General features: G+C 48.6%; 1 protein-coding gene across 1 annotated transcript in view; it reads right to left on the bottom strand.

Moving 5' to 3' along the window:
- The window catches only part of SCARA3 (scavenger receptor class A member 3), a 32,089-nt gene that overhangs the window by 3,735 nt on the left and 13,364 nt on the right, over positions 1–14,990 (bottom strand). The window contains exons 3-5 of the mRNA XM_010995480.3: positions 13,698–13,817; positions 10,057–10,155; positions 8,044–9,087 (exon numbers count right to left, since the gene is read on the bottom strand). Coding sequence (XP_010993782.2) covers positions 8,044–9,087; positions 10,057–10,155; positions 13,698–13,817 — 1,263 coding nt within the window. The remainder of the gene's footprint in view (positions 1–8,043; positions 9,088–10,056; positions 10,156–13,697; positions 13,818–14,990) is intronic.

Here is a 14,990-nt window from a genome sequence, read left to right as displayed (position 1 = left end):
GGGCGACAGGACCTGCCCCTCCGTCTGCAGCAAACAGAAGGAATACACAGCACAGCAACCGGAACAACTTGGAACAAAAGGGCACGGAAGATGCCCAGCAGGGACTCCTCCCCCAGCCTGGCAGGATGGGCTGGGAACTGGCAAAGCCTCGGTGCCCGTCCTCATCCCAGCTCTGCCCTGGGCACCTGGGCCACCTGGGGCTGGGAAAGATGTGCAGGTGGCCGGGAGTCAGAGGGCGTGGAGGGATGCTGGGAAAGCCCTATCCAGGCTCAGATCATCTATAAAATTCAGAGTTGCTCCTGACAGTCCCTTAGGGCCCCGTAGCTCTTGCCTCTGTCCCTCTGGAATACGGCTCCCAGGCTTGCCCCAGCTCCCTGGTTCTCCTCTCTCTTGCCACAACCTCTTCTGTGGCTGCCATTCCTGTCCCCTGGGTGGATGGGCCCTGTCTTCAGCCTGGACTCAGGAAATGCCTGAGAAGTCTCACCTGGACAAGGATGCCCGGAGGTCCGGCAGGAGCCCCGCACTCCCTCCGTGGGACCCCCGTCTTTCCCACGCCACCATCTCTAGTGTGCGCCCTCTCCTCTCTGGCCCCCAGGGCACAGCAGCCAGGTTTGAGGATTTCTCGGGGTTTCTATGCCAACAGCGAAGGAGAAAAGGCAGAGAGTAGAGGTCTCTCTTTTGCTTCTCTGCACCAGCCCCCTTCCTTCTGCGGAGGCTCTTAGGTGTCTTTCCCTGGATGGGGAAGGCTAGGCGCCCACACATCCAGCGTGAAGGTTTCTGCAGAAGCCTGGGTCACACTGTCGCCTCTTCCCCCAGGAGCTGCAGCCTCCAGATATGTGGAAGGAGGCCTGCCAGGAAAAAGGTCACCTCCTTCTCCATATCCTCAGCCACAGCTGCCACTGCTAACACCATCTCTGAGAACCCACACGTGGCTCCCAGGCAGTAGCTGTGAGGACATTCAGCGGAGTGGCTTCGCCTGAGGCCCGGTGTTGGGGCGCCTACACCGGCCCTGCCCTGCAATGCTCAGTCCAGCTCACTCTAGCGTCTCTGTGACCCGCCTCTTCTCCGGAAGGGGAAGGGCTGGGAGAGCAGTGAACATTTGCTAGTTACTAGGTCTCTCCTGGTCCCCAGCGCCATACGTTGAGATCATCACTCCATTTCACACATGTGAAACTATGGTGCAGAGAGTGGTCACTGTCCCACCATCACCAACCAGGAAGGGATAGAGACAGAATGCAAACCAGGGCCTGAGAGGCTCCTGGCCTCTTGCCCAGACGCCCTCCCACTACCAGAACCTCCTACCCTAGTGCTGCTTGGAGGAGAGGGAGGGTCCCCACAGAGCAGGGAAGGGGGTCACTTGCAGGGCTGTCTTCCTCAGGTGGGCCCAGCCTCCGCATATCCCTCCTGGACCAGCCAGGAGTCATGCAGTCAGAGGGGTGGGCTGGCGGGACCCGGCCGGCCAGGGAGGAAGTCAACAACAAAGTGCAGCGGTTGGCACAGCGGGCAGGGATGCGGGCAGAGGCTGACCAGGGGCTCTCCACCACAGGATGCTCCCTGACACGGCCTGTAATAAGATCTTGGTATCAACAGGGCTAAAGGGAAAATTAAGGGGTGGGGGTGGGGGTGGGGGTTAAGTGCTGCGCTGAGCACTAGGGGCACATTTAAGACAAAGGAAGAAACGTAAGCCGCAGTGGCAGGCGGGGAGTTGGGAGAGAGGAAGAGCGCCCGGAGGAGTCCGGAGGAGGTCCGTAATTACTCAGGAAGCCCTGGGCTGTAATTAGGCCATCCCGGCCCATCAGGGGAGGGCCACAGCTGACTGCATGTCTGGGAGGAGTAGGTGGTCTGCTTTTCCCTTACTAACACTTTGGGTACCGTTTCCCCTTCTCCAGTCTCTGCCCCGCACGTGACACTAAGCAGGACGTGGGTGGAAATGCCCATTTGGTACCTGCAACCCCACGCTCTCAGCGTCTCTTCTTCCGACTGGGCACTAGACATGTGCATCCCAGAGCCTTGGCGAGGGGTCAGGGTTTTAGTCACAGTCTGACCTTGAGCTCATCCCTTCCCCTTTCCCAGCTCAGGTTACCTTTCTGTAAAATAAGGACACCAAGACCCACCTTGTTCACTGTACAAAAGTTATTGTGAGGCTAAAATGAAACAAAGTGTATGAACAGGCTTTGTCATGAGGAAGGCTTTATACGTCATTTGTTCTTAGATTGAATACAATTTAAGAACAACAAAATGACCAGAGGATGAGCCCTAAGGACTATCTACTAATGCCTTCACTGGAACACTGCGTCATAGAAGTCACACGGGAACATAATTTAGGTGAAATACTGTGGGAAGGTTTCAGTTACCAAGGAGATACTCAGTAACTGGTTTTGTTGCAAAAATATGACCACAGGCAAACAAGATCTTTCCTCACCCCCATCCCCCACGACACCACCCATCTAGATTAAAGAAAAAAATTAGCCTGAGTGGTAGCAGAAATGCTCAATAATATAGAAAGGGAAAACAGGTTTGCAACTAAATGGTTAAGGAGAATCAGAGAGTCAGAGAGGTTGGTTCCAAGTCTGAGCTCAGTGGAGACAGCGGAGCTGTCTGGGATCTCTCCTGTCTCCTGGAGCTCCCTGAACGGTCGAGCCCAGGTTTTTGCACCCCCCATCCATGTGACTGTACATTCTAGAACTGCCAGATCTCAGTGGCTACTTAACACTATTCTCCAGAGCCAAGAGCTGCTATGTTTTCAGGTTGAACATTCTTCCCACAAATACACATACTTCCTGGGGAGGAGTCCAGGGAAATTTGATATAGCCATACAAATTCCTGTATGGAATCCCAATCAGGAGTTTTTGGACCAATTTCCAGGAGAAAAACTTGGAAATACTGCTGAGAAGGACCAAAATGAAAAGGTAATGGTGTCTGTTATGGATTGGGTGGTATCTCCTGAAAATTCATATGCTGCAGTCCTAACCCCCCAGTAGCTCTGAATATAACCTTACTTGAAGAGAGCGTCTTTACAGAGGTGACTAAATGTTAATGTGGTCATGAGGGTGGCTCCTAATCCAACAGGGCTATTGTCCTTATAAAAAGAGGACATGTGGATGGAGAGAGACATGCACCAAGGGAAGATGATATCAAGAGACACGGGGAGATGATGGCTGTCTACAAGGCAAGACCTGGAACAGATCCTTTCCTTACAGACCTCAGAAGGAACCAACCCTAGTGACATGTCCAGCCTCCAGAGCTGTGAGAGAGCAGATTTCTGTTGTGTGAAATCCCCCAGTCTGTGGTACTGGGTTACAGCAGCCCGGGCTGGCTAAGATGGTGTTTATTTCAGAATGAAGCACTGGTGCGCAGAAGCCATGGAGCTTTTCAAGTGAATTGGAAGTGTGGGCCAACTAACCCACCTCGGAAATGGGATCTGAGGGTAAACTGGAGGTGGAGCTGCCCCAAGGGCAGGAGAGGTCCGTCCCTCACTGGGGACATGGGTGGGCAGGAGACAGGAGTACCTGCAGAAACAACAGACAGCAAACAGCAGAAGGCTCTCTCGTTTGCTCAGGGGCTTTTAGAAGGATGGGGTTTTATGTGACTTTGGAGGGGAAGGCCACTCAAAACAGCCTGAAACTTCGGATCGGAACTGCCTTGAATCTGAGTCGTGTGTCCCTTCCTTGCTGGCTGTGTGATTCTTCCCCTGGTGCTTTCTGGGTTCACAGTTTCAGGGATGATGGAAATTAAAGGAGACGATGCCTGTGCTCAGGGTCTTTGCACGTTTGCTCCTGCATCTGGAGCTCCTATGCTCATCCTTGCCGACCCTGACCTACTCCCCCACCTCAGGCCTCAGTTCAGACATCACCTCTGATGGTTCATATTATGTGTCAGCTTGACTGGTTGCCCAGATATTTGGCTTGGACAAAGACTGTCACCTGCCATAGCAGTAAACAAAAGATGTGGCCATCAAGCCATCAGTCACCTGCAGCCATCCCTGATGGACACCCGAGAGGATTCAGAATGGGGAAAAACAAACAAACCCAGAATACTGGCCCGAGATAGTTAAGGTGCATATCAAAGGAATAATTTCATTGAGCCCAGACTCTTGCATCGTTCATATACAGAAAAGTGCTACATTCATTAACTTGAGATGTCTTATTTGTCTTTAATTAGCAATAATCTTTTGATATTCAATGACCTAGATTCTTTTTTGCAAAAATCTCCTGTATATCCAGGCTCCTCCCTTACCTCCTTGGAGCATCCCTCAGAACTTTCTGAGAGGCTGTCTCCTGGACTTAAGTCCTCAATATGTCTGCCAAATAAAATGTAATTCTCAGCTTTTAGATTGTGCTTTTTTTTTTTTTTTTCAGTTGACATTGTTCAAACATTCTGATTGTGCCTGTGAGGGTGTTTTGGATGAGATTAGCATTTGAATTGGTGGACCAAGTAAAGTAAATTGCTCTCCCCAGTGTGAGTGGGCCTCATCCAATCAGTTGAAGGCCTGAAAAGTACAAAAAGGCTGACTAAAAGAGAACTCCTCCTGTCTGACTGTTTCAAACTGAGACATCAGCCTTCTCCTGTCTTTGGATTCGAACTAAAACATCAGCTCTTTCTGGGTCTTGAGGCTGCCAGCCTTCAGGCTGCAACCACATCAGCTCTCCTGGGTCTCAGACTTTTGGACTCAGACTGGAATTAAACTATCATCTCTCCTGGATCTTCTGCTTGCTGATTCACCCTGCAGATCTTGGGACTTGCTGGCTTTTATATCTGTGAGCACCAACTTCTTATAACAAATCAAGGTCTCTCTCCAGAGATCTTAATGGACATAGGAGATATGTATATATCCTGTTGGCTGGCTCTGTTTCTCAGGAGAACCCTGATTAATACAGATTTTGGTACCAAGAGTGATTCTAGGTGAACAGAATTTGAAAGATGAGTTTTCTAAATTGGTCAGGGCTTTCTGGAACAGGCTTTCTAATATGATTAAATTGAAAGATGCTAATGACTCTATACCCAGCAGTAAAAACAGCCTGATGGTCCATGGCAGCAGAGCAAAGGAACGGAGATGCCTAAGCAAGGGTCTAGGTAACCATGCATATGATGCTTTTAAATATTTTTGTCAAAATAGCGAGTATAATGAGATTGGCTGGTTGTTCCTAATGTTACTGGTCAAAGTGGGGGAAGAAAAGGATGAGCTCAGGGATTAGAATTCCCAGTTCAAAGGCCCCATCAGTGACCCGACAGCTTCTCTGTCTGACCTGCAAGAGACCTTTCTCTCTGCAGCCACAGGGCTGAGGCTGCTGAAAATAAGACCCACAATCTCCTCCAGGGACTGGCTGAATTACAATGTGAGTTCAACGCCCAGTCTCACAGGTGTCTACTGTTCAAGTGGGGACATGGACTGGGACTGAAAGTTGGAATGGGGATGTGTGGGAAGACCCCGATGGAGCTGGGGACTTTGAACCCCTAATTCTGATGTCTTCTCTGCTAGCGGCAGCAGTCTCTCTGTCCCCAGTAAAAGTGGCCTCTTCACCCCTGTCCCAGGGGATTAACCCTGTATTGCCCGAGGAAAGGGTAACAGCCCCTGCAAAGCAGCTGACAAGCAAGACAATGCTAGTTCCCCTCAGGGGCCCCCCGGCCCCCCTCTTTGCTTCTAGACCTATAACTGGATTCAAGTTGCAGCAGCCCTAAAAGCGACATACAAAGTGTGACCTATGAGGAGGTGTGCTGCACTCCACGTTTCCTGATTCTTGCAGATGGAAATCTGAGCAACGTGTGGGAGTGGGTATGAAGCGGGTGGGATGATGGTGGAAGGAACGTAAAGTCAGATTGTGCAGCCTCCATTGCTCTGGGCTCACTAGGCAGGAATTCTGCATCTAACTTTGCATCTCAGAGAGTCAGAAAGGGCTCTACCAGTTCATTTTGTTGGATGGCTGAAACATGGACAAAAAAATGATGCACAGTGAGTGAAGCAGAAATGCCAGATATGCCTTGGTTTAGGTAGAGAAAGAGATTTGATGACCGAGGGAGGTTGGAATGTTAGAGTGGATTTGTCACTGGAGACCCACTCGCCCACCCTGGGAAGGTCCAGAGACACGCCTTCACCATGACTATGAGAAATAAATTTGAGAGGAAAGCGCTGGCACCCCTGGCTCTTCTCTGGAGGCCAGACCTTACATGGGAACAGCAGTCACAGAATTGGGAAACCTAACCACACTGAGAGTAATTGGATCATGGGTGGTGGAAGCCAAGTGATGACACTCAACTAACAAAGGCAAGGAGGGTGTCGCTCCTGTGATGGACAGCAGGGCCAAAGCAGCAATCAGAACATTTGCAGACCTGGCATTGGCTTGTGAGCCTGGTGTTCCTAGAAGTGAAATAGATCAGAAGCCTACTAACGCCTACTTGTTCTGTGTAAGAAGAAAATTCCTAGGTCAAGTGAGCAGAATCTGATCTGAATCATAAAAACAGAGAGTCATGAACCCTCAAGCAATTCTTCAACTTGAGCCAGTTTACAGACCCAGAAGTCCTTGAATGAAGGGGAGACCAGGTCCCCTTGAGGAAGGACCCTCATACACTGCCTACAACATTTATTGTTAATCATTCTCCCAGCCTTCCCTGAAGGGACCTATGGCCTTTTGCCAAGATAACTGTGCACTGAGCAAGAGGAAATAATTAGAACTTTCAGGCACCACTGGACACAAGCTCTGAACTGACACTGATTCCTGGAGACCCAACCATCACTGTCATCCACCAGTCAGAGTAGGGACATATGGAGGGCCAGTGATCAATGGAGTTTTAGCTGAGGTCCTTCACATGGCATCCTATGTGGATACTCATCAAAGGGTGAAATCAGCAGAGGAGGATTTTAATAATCGAGTGACTAGGAGGAATATTGGATTCCAGTCAGGTTTTTCCTCCACCCACCACTGTCATTGCCCAATGGGCTCATGAACAAAGTGGCCGTGGTAGCAGGGATGGAGTTTATACATGGGGTCAGCAACATAGACTTCCAGTCACCAAGGCTGACCTGGCTATAGCCATTGCTGAGTGCCCAACCTGCCAACAGCAGAGACCAACAGAGAATTACTGATATGGCACCACTCCTTAGAGTGATCAGCCAGCTAGCTGGTGGCAGGTTGATTACACTGGACCATGTCCATCATGCAAGGGGCAGTGTTTTGGTCTTTTTGGTTTGGACACTGACTCTTGATATGAATTTGCCTTCCCTGCATGTAATGCTTCTGTCAAAAATATGGGTGGGCCTCATTTAATCAGTTGAAGCCTGAATAGAACCAAAGGCTGACCCTTCCCTGAGTAACAGAGCATACCCTTGCCCGACAGCCTTTGAATTAACACATTGTCCCTTCCTCATTCTACAGCAGCTTCCAGCCTACGAACTTGAACTGGACATCAGCTGAGCAGATTTTGGATTTACCAGCCCCACAATCACATGATTCAATTCCTTATAGTCTCTCTCTTTCTCTCCCCTATTCCTCTAGAGAACCCTGATTAATGTGGGGGTAAGATGGGAGGAAATGAGGGCATCAGAGTGACAGGCATCTGAGGGGCAGATGGTTGAAGACATCAAAGAGGGGGTGGAAAGGGAGAAAACACGAGGAACTAGAGTTTCCCAAACATAAACTCTGCCTGTTTCTCTATGTGGCCCCAATTAAACAAATCCACATATAAAAATCCAAATTTAGGCGGGGAGAGTATAGCTCAGTGGTAGAGCATGTGCTTAGCATGCACAAAAGTCCTGAGTTCAATCCCCAGTACCTCCGTTAGGGGGAAAAAATAAATAAATAATAACCTTAACTACCGCCCCCCCCCCCAAAATCCAGATTAGCACATTAAGCAAGTAAGTCAGGGCTAAGAGCCATAACACCTTTACAAAAGAGATTGCAAGTAAAGCTGCCAGGTACCCCGGGCGTTTGCTACAGGATTGCATCAGCCCATTAGGATTTTTGCCCAAACCAGGTCCTTCTGTGCCTCACAAGATCATCCAGGCCCTCTGGGAGCTCCCTGGCAGCCCGGCCCAGATCTGGCTCTCACCTCGTAGGATGGTGACATTGCGAAGGATTTCCCCATGCTGCGTGTCCACGGCCTTCATCTCCTCCACGATCATGGAGAGGTTGCGGACGTTGAAGTCCAGCCGGGTGCTGAGCAGGCTGAAGCGCTCCCGGAGCAGGTCGGTGGTGGCCAGCATGAGGGACACGGTCTTGTTCAGGTAGTAGAGCTCCTCGGCGTGGGTGTGGAAGCCCAGCGTGCAGGAGAGCCGCACGTCGTCCAGGTACTTGAGCATGCTGTGCACGTGGCTGTCGGTGGCATTGATGTTGGTGAAGATGGTGCCGATCTCGATCTCATGGGATGCCATGCGTCCTTCCAGTGTCTCGAACCTCTCCACTGTGCGGTTCTGGGCGTAGCGCGTGTGGTACTGCAGGTCGTGCATGTTCTCCTCGTGGTCGTCCAGGAAGGACGAGATGTTATCCAGCTGCAGCTGCAAGCTCATGACCTGCAGCACCAGGTCGTGCATGCTCTCGGAATTCTGGCTGATGCGCTGGGACGACGCCCCCAGGGTGGCCTGGATGTTCTTGACCACTTCTCCGGTCTTGGCCGAGGTGGTGCGCAGGCTGCTGAAGAGCCGCGTGTAGTTCTGCCAGTCAGTGACCATCTTCTGGAGGGTCAGGGTCTCCTCATCCGTCTTCCGCCGGATCCCATGGATCCAGTCCGAAGTCTGCCCCACGGTGAAGTTGATCTGGTGTACAGCAGCCTTGACGTCGTAACACTCCTGGGTGAGGTCCTTCAGAGAGAGGTCCAGGCCAGCTGTGGTGGCCTGCCAGCCTCTCATTTGGGCCAGGAAGAGCCCCAGAGACTGGTTGACCTGATGGATGGAGAAGGAACAACTGCCCATCTCCTGGGAAATTTGACTGCTGGTGGTGGAGAGCAGTTCATGGGTGTGGGAGGTCTGGTCCAGCTGGACCTCCTGAGCCAGAAGCATCTTCTGAATTCCCTCCAGCTCCTCCTGCAGTTTTCTGATCTCTTGCCCCAGCTGCTCTGCCTCATGGCAGAAAGAGCAGTTGTTTGGGGCTTTCAGATCTTTGGGGGAAAGTGACAACATGTTGAGTTGCTGAAGGATCATGGAACAAAGGCTGCTTCTTTAAATTTAATATTTCAGAGCATAGTGAATTGGTAAGTGGCTTTCCTATCCCTCTTCCTTTCCTAAGACCTGCTATGAAATCCTCTTTGGAAAAGCCTTGCCATCTCTATGCAATCTTACTGCTACCGAAAGTCTTTACTCTGACCCGAAATGTAGGATTTTGGACATTGTCTCCATCTTAATACCAAATTTTTGATACTGTATCTTCAAAATTTTTCTGAGGTTGCCAGAAACCTCCTATTTACATTTTATTTTTTAAGTTTCTCCCAATATTTTTATATTTGTTTTATTTGATCGTCTCCCAAGAGTGTGGAGAAGAAAGTACAGGGATTTTTCTCCCCGTGACTGATGAGAAATGAGGCTCAGAGGAGTGACTTGCCAAACGTCACTCAGCTAATTAGTGGCAGAACAGGACCTTCTCTTTCCACCAAGTAGACTGCCTGTAAACCCTTCTGTCATGGCTCCTTTTGTCTCACTCTGAGAGTGACAATGTCCCTTGTTAAAGCAGGTGATAAAGAGATCAGTTGTGTAAATTTTAAGGCAGTGATGAGGAAATGACCAACTTGTCAAGGGTATTTGGAAGGCCTTAAAAGTAATTTCAGGTACGTGAGGATATTGGGGAGTGGACTGTCTTTGGCTTTCTTTTTCTGTCTGGAGGCTCTGGGTACCACACAGAATCCCCAGCCCCATTCCTGGTTGTGTCCAGAGGAAGCAGCCTTCACTGGCTGGATGGTTCTCCAGCTGGACAGGGCGACAGGGAGCCATGACTATCTTTCCTTTGTGCTTAGAAGTTTGGTGAAGGCTTCCTTGCTCCGGGGCATTGTGGCCTGGGGGGAGCCCTCACCCCACCCCAAATAATACTGGCCTTCTGTCATAGTCATTGGCGTATCTGGACACTGGACACTCACCCAACCCTTGGAGATTCTCCTGCATAGACACGAGCTTCTTGTCATACATGGCCTGGGCCAGTGAGATGTCTTCTGAGAGGGAGTCCACTTTCCTGAAAACTGCAGGGGACATACAAGTGAGAAACTGAGGCGCAGGGTCTTAGCTCAGAGAACTCTTCGTAGAATATCAGAAATATTAAGACCCTTTGATCCATCAATTCTACTTCCAGCAATTTATCCTAAGAGAATAACCACACACACGCAGCCATCATATACAAGGATTATTTCTAGGATCAAGCTTTCCTCATATTTACATATCGAGATTTTATTAGTCACAGTTACATGTTGAGAGATCCCTAGACCAGCACTTCATAGTTTACAGTATTTATTATTCCATTTGAATCTCTTACCAGTGAAGATTCCCCAGCACAGATGAGGGGACAGAGATGCAGAGAGAATGCATGGATTTGATTCCTATTCTAAGGCTTTCAAAGTCAATGTCTAAGCCAATAGCCAGGGGTTCACTCATATAATTCACTCTGTTCATTTCTTCACTGAATATTTCATGATTTGTAATTACACATTAATATGTTTGTTTAGCCATTTTTCTCACTTTTTAGACTTTATTTTTTTCATTCTTTCAAAATTGTGTTTTATGATGTAAAGAGTACACATTTAATTTATAAACAAATAGGTATATTTTGGAGGTATGAGTCTATCAATTTTTTCTTTTATAACCTTTAATTATAAAAATTCCCAAACAGAATAATCAATAATTTATTAGACAGTAAATATTCATGTATCTACCTCCTAGTTTCTATAAATTAACATTTTGCTTTATTTACTTTATTGTACATCTGTCCATTTTTTCTTTTCATCCATCCATCTCTGGGTCATAAACTCCATGAACAAGGCCTATGTTGTATTAAGCAGTATATGCCCAGTGCCTACTACAGTTCTTGGCCTATAGTTTGCATGCAAAAAAAAAAAAAAAAAAACCTGATTAAATGAATTTAGTGTATTTTTCATGTCCACTGAGAGGAACACTGATTTTGCCCAACCTCTGGATGTGGGCCACGGACCTGATTCTGCAGCACTGACTAGGACTTGTGACTAGGACATGTGTGCTCACAAATTCCTAGTCATTCATTCGACAAATGTGACAAATGTGACTGAGTACCTACCAACCTGGCGGGGACGGTGCCAGCACTGTTCTGGGGACTTGGGACACTCAGACTAGAGCTAGAAACCAAAAAGGAAACCCTAGAGTTCCCTCTTGGAGCCCCCAAACACACTGCTCCCCACCAACTCTTATGATCCTCTGCCCTCCCACCACGGACCTGGGAGCAGAGCATTTCACCTCCCAGATCTGCCTCCTCCTGCATGCAATGGGGCCAGCCTCCCAGCTTGAGGCTTTGTTGGGAAACTGTGTGGACATCCTGTATGGGCTAGTGCCGGGCCCCCAGTGGGTTCCTGGGCTCTTCTCTGGGCTACTGGGGCTTTGTGAATGGTCCTGTGGGGGCTGAGAGTGGGGGCTCTCTAACGGCTGGCCGGGAACCGTTAGAAGTCCAAAGATCAGTTTGCTGCCTCTGAACGGCAGGGCCCCAGCTCCTCACCCTCCCCGGGGGCCAGGATTTTGGCCACTTTCTGAGATGCCAAAGTGATTTAGCAGAGAGAAGGTGGGGCTAAATGAGGGTGAGGGGCTGGGAAAATTCTTGAAATCAGTGGTTCTTAACTGGGCACACATCGGAACCATCTGAGGAGATTTCCTGAACAGTTAAGGCCTGGGTCCCACCCAGAGACCCGATTTCATTCCTCTGGAGAGAAAGGCTCTGGCACCCATATCTTTTTGTTTTCGTTTTATTTTATTTATTTTCTTAATGGAAAAATGGAACTTCTTAATAGAAGTTTATAATGTGTTAGTTTCTGGTGTATAGCATAGCGATTCAGTTACATATATTCTTTTTTATATTCTTTTTCATTATAGGTTATTACAAGATACTGAATGTAGTTCCCTGTGCTATGGATTAAGACCTTGTTGTTCATCTATTCTATATATAATACTTTGTATCTGCTAATCCCAAACTCCTAATTTATCCCTCCCCTCCTTTCCTTCCCTATAACCATAAATTTGTTTTCTATGTCTGTGAATCTCTTTCTGTTTTGTAAATAAGTTCATTTATATCATTTTTTTTAGATTGCACGCATAAGTGATGTCATATGATATTTGTCTTTCTCTGTCTGACTTACTTCACTTAGCATGATCATCTCTAGGTCCATCCATGTTGCTGCAAATTGCATTATTTCATTCTTGTTTATGACTCAGTAGTGTTCCATTGTATAAATATACCAAATCTTCTTTATCCAGTCATCTGTTGATGGACATTTAGGTTGCTTCCATGTCTTGGCTATTGTAAATAATGCTACTGTGAACATTGGGGTGGGCACCAGTGTTTTTAAATGTTCTCAGAGGAATTCTAATGTGCTGACAAGATTGAGAACCACTCCTTTTGATGGTGAAATGTAATGGACTCATCTCAGTGTTCCTAACACCTGGTGCATAGTAGGTGCTTGCTTTGTGTTGGAGTTAATTAACATCTTCAGGATTATTGGATGATGACTGAAGTATCTGTTCAAATCATTAATATGCTGGCCTCTTATCTTCAAGCCAAGAAAGCCAGTTACTGAATATCTCTAACTAGGGCAGGGACCAGCCACCATCCTGTTAAGGGGACGCACAAGTCCAGGGTCAGCACCAGGAATGTGGCATCCTCCCTGCCTCCCTTGCCTCACCTGAGTTCCAGCCTTTTCTCCAACATCTAGTCCATTGGAACAAACCAATCTACTGGCTTCCCTTAGTAAAGATTTTTTCAATCTGAAGCTAAGAATGGAATGGAGTTGCAGTAAGAAGCTTTCAAATTTGTTTTCACTTTTAAACATAGACTGTTAGCATCGTGAAGGCAGAAGTTATCAGAATCTGGCAGTGTGCCATCACCTGGGTCAGCTATCACAGTCATACAAACTGTAGTGTGATGAGAACCACCAAACTTCAGATTCCTGGGCCTTCCCTGCAGGATCCTAAATTTGTAGGTCTGGGTGAGACCCAGGAATTTGCATTTTAACAAATCTTGGGGACGACCTTGATGCAGGCAGGCGTCAACCTCATTTTGTTGAGAAACACAAAGACCATGGAAAGGGCTTGGACATTGTCAGATCCGGTGATCTCAGCCCTGGATGCACACCAGAATCAACTGAAGAGCTTAAAAATACTGAATTATTCCAGTATCCGGGGTGGGGCCCAGGCATCGGTATTTTTGAATGACTTCCAGGTGATTCTAATTTGGGGCTGAAACTGAGAATCACAGTCTTGTCCCATCCTCTCATTTACCAACAGGAAAACAGAGGCCCTGAGAGGGGACATGCCTTGCTCAAGGCCACACAGCTAATCATTGACCAGAAATTGGAAGCTAGTCTTGACAGTTTGAATCAAGCATTAAGATCCTCTGGCCAGAAAGATGCTGGTTCTGGACCCTGAGCCACTGAGACCTGTATCAGGCTTTGTAGGGGGTTTTAGTGCAGGACAAACCCCTGATGAGAAATCCCCTGCAGCCCAGGGTAGAGAGCCCTGCACTAGCCTGCTGGTACTGAGAGCCTGCACTCACCCAGAGAGGCCAGCACGGCCACGGCCACCAGGAGCAGGGCCAGGAAGAGGTAAAGGATCCGCACGGACGTGTGCAAAGACAGGTTTTTCTGACAGCGGCTGCAGCGGGGCCCCGGCCGGCCTGTAGGGGGTGGAAAAGGGGGCCAGTGACTGAGGCTGCAGCTGAAGGGTCAGTTCCACGCTCCCGCGCTGGCCTGTCTCACCACATTTTGAACCAGTCTCGGAGAGGATGCTGTTCTCAGTCCTCATCTTGACCCATCTCACTGCCTAGTCTCAAGGTCTTAGAGCTTTCAGGAATAGGCGAGACCAGAGATGGAGGCCTTCAAAGGGCACCCCCTTCGCACCATCATTCTCTCTCTATGGCATCGTTATTCAGCCCATGGGATGGGGAAACACCTCTTTCCAAAACATCAGCCTTACTCATGGTCCACAACACAGGGCCACCAGCCTCGCTTCACCACTAGGTGAACAACTTGTCCCAGTTTGCCTAGGACTTTCCCAGATTTTAGCCCTGAAAGTCTCCTCTTATGGGAACTCTTCAGTATGGGTCAAACCAGGATGGTTTGCCAAGACAGTCTTCAGTTTTAAAACTGAAAATCACATACCCTGGGAAACCCCTCAGCCCCAAGACAGCTAGAAGGTTGGTCACCAGTCCCCAAACTTGCAGGTAACCAGCAGTTCTCCTGGAAACCAAACAGAAGGTTCCAGTGTATCAGATGGTCCCCATTATGGAGGAAGGAGGGAGGCAGGTGTTCCTGACTACTCTGGGAGGTGGCCAGCACCCAGCAGGAATGCAGTGATGTTCCCAGCTGTGAAATTTCGAAGGAGAAGTCAACTTCGGCTGCACAATACAAGTACCAGGAATGTTTAACAATCCTGATGCCCTGTCCACACTTCAGAGTAAAAGAAATCACAATTTCTCAGCATCGGTCTCAGGCACCACTGGGTGATTACAACGTACAGCCAAGTTTGGGAACAGCTGCTCTAACCTATGATGAATCCCACCAGGAAGACCTACTCCAAGTAACAGTTCTGAGAGCTTTGGTTTCTCGGATTAACCACATGCGAAGTGAGTCCTGGTGGCCTGAGAAGGACAGGCCACTTGGACAGCATAGGATATGACAAAGGGGACAGACTGGAAGAGATGGCAGAGGTCCCAGACAGGTCTCAAAGGGACCTCTGGGGACAGATGTCCCTTGTGTCAAACTTTGACTTCCTCCGTACTGCTTAACCCAGGTCTGTGCAGCTCTTTCCTTTCACCCTCCAGGGAGCAGCAGGGAAGGAGCAGCACCCT

This window comes from Camelus dromedarius, chromosome 36, assembly GCF_036321535.1.
Source record: "Camelus dromedarius isolate mCamDro1 chromosome 36, mCamDro1.pat, whole genome shotgun sequence".
Lineage (NCBI taxonomy): Eukaryota > Metazoa > Chordata > Mammalia > Artiodactyla > Camelidae > Camelus > Camelus dromedarius.
The sequence above is the reverse complement of the archived record's forward strand: the minus strand, read 5'-3'. Positions and strand labels throughout refer to the sequence as shown.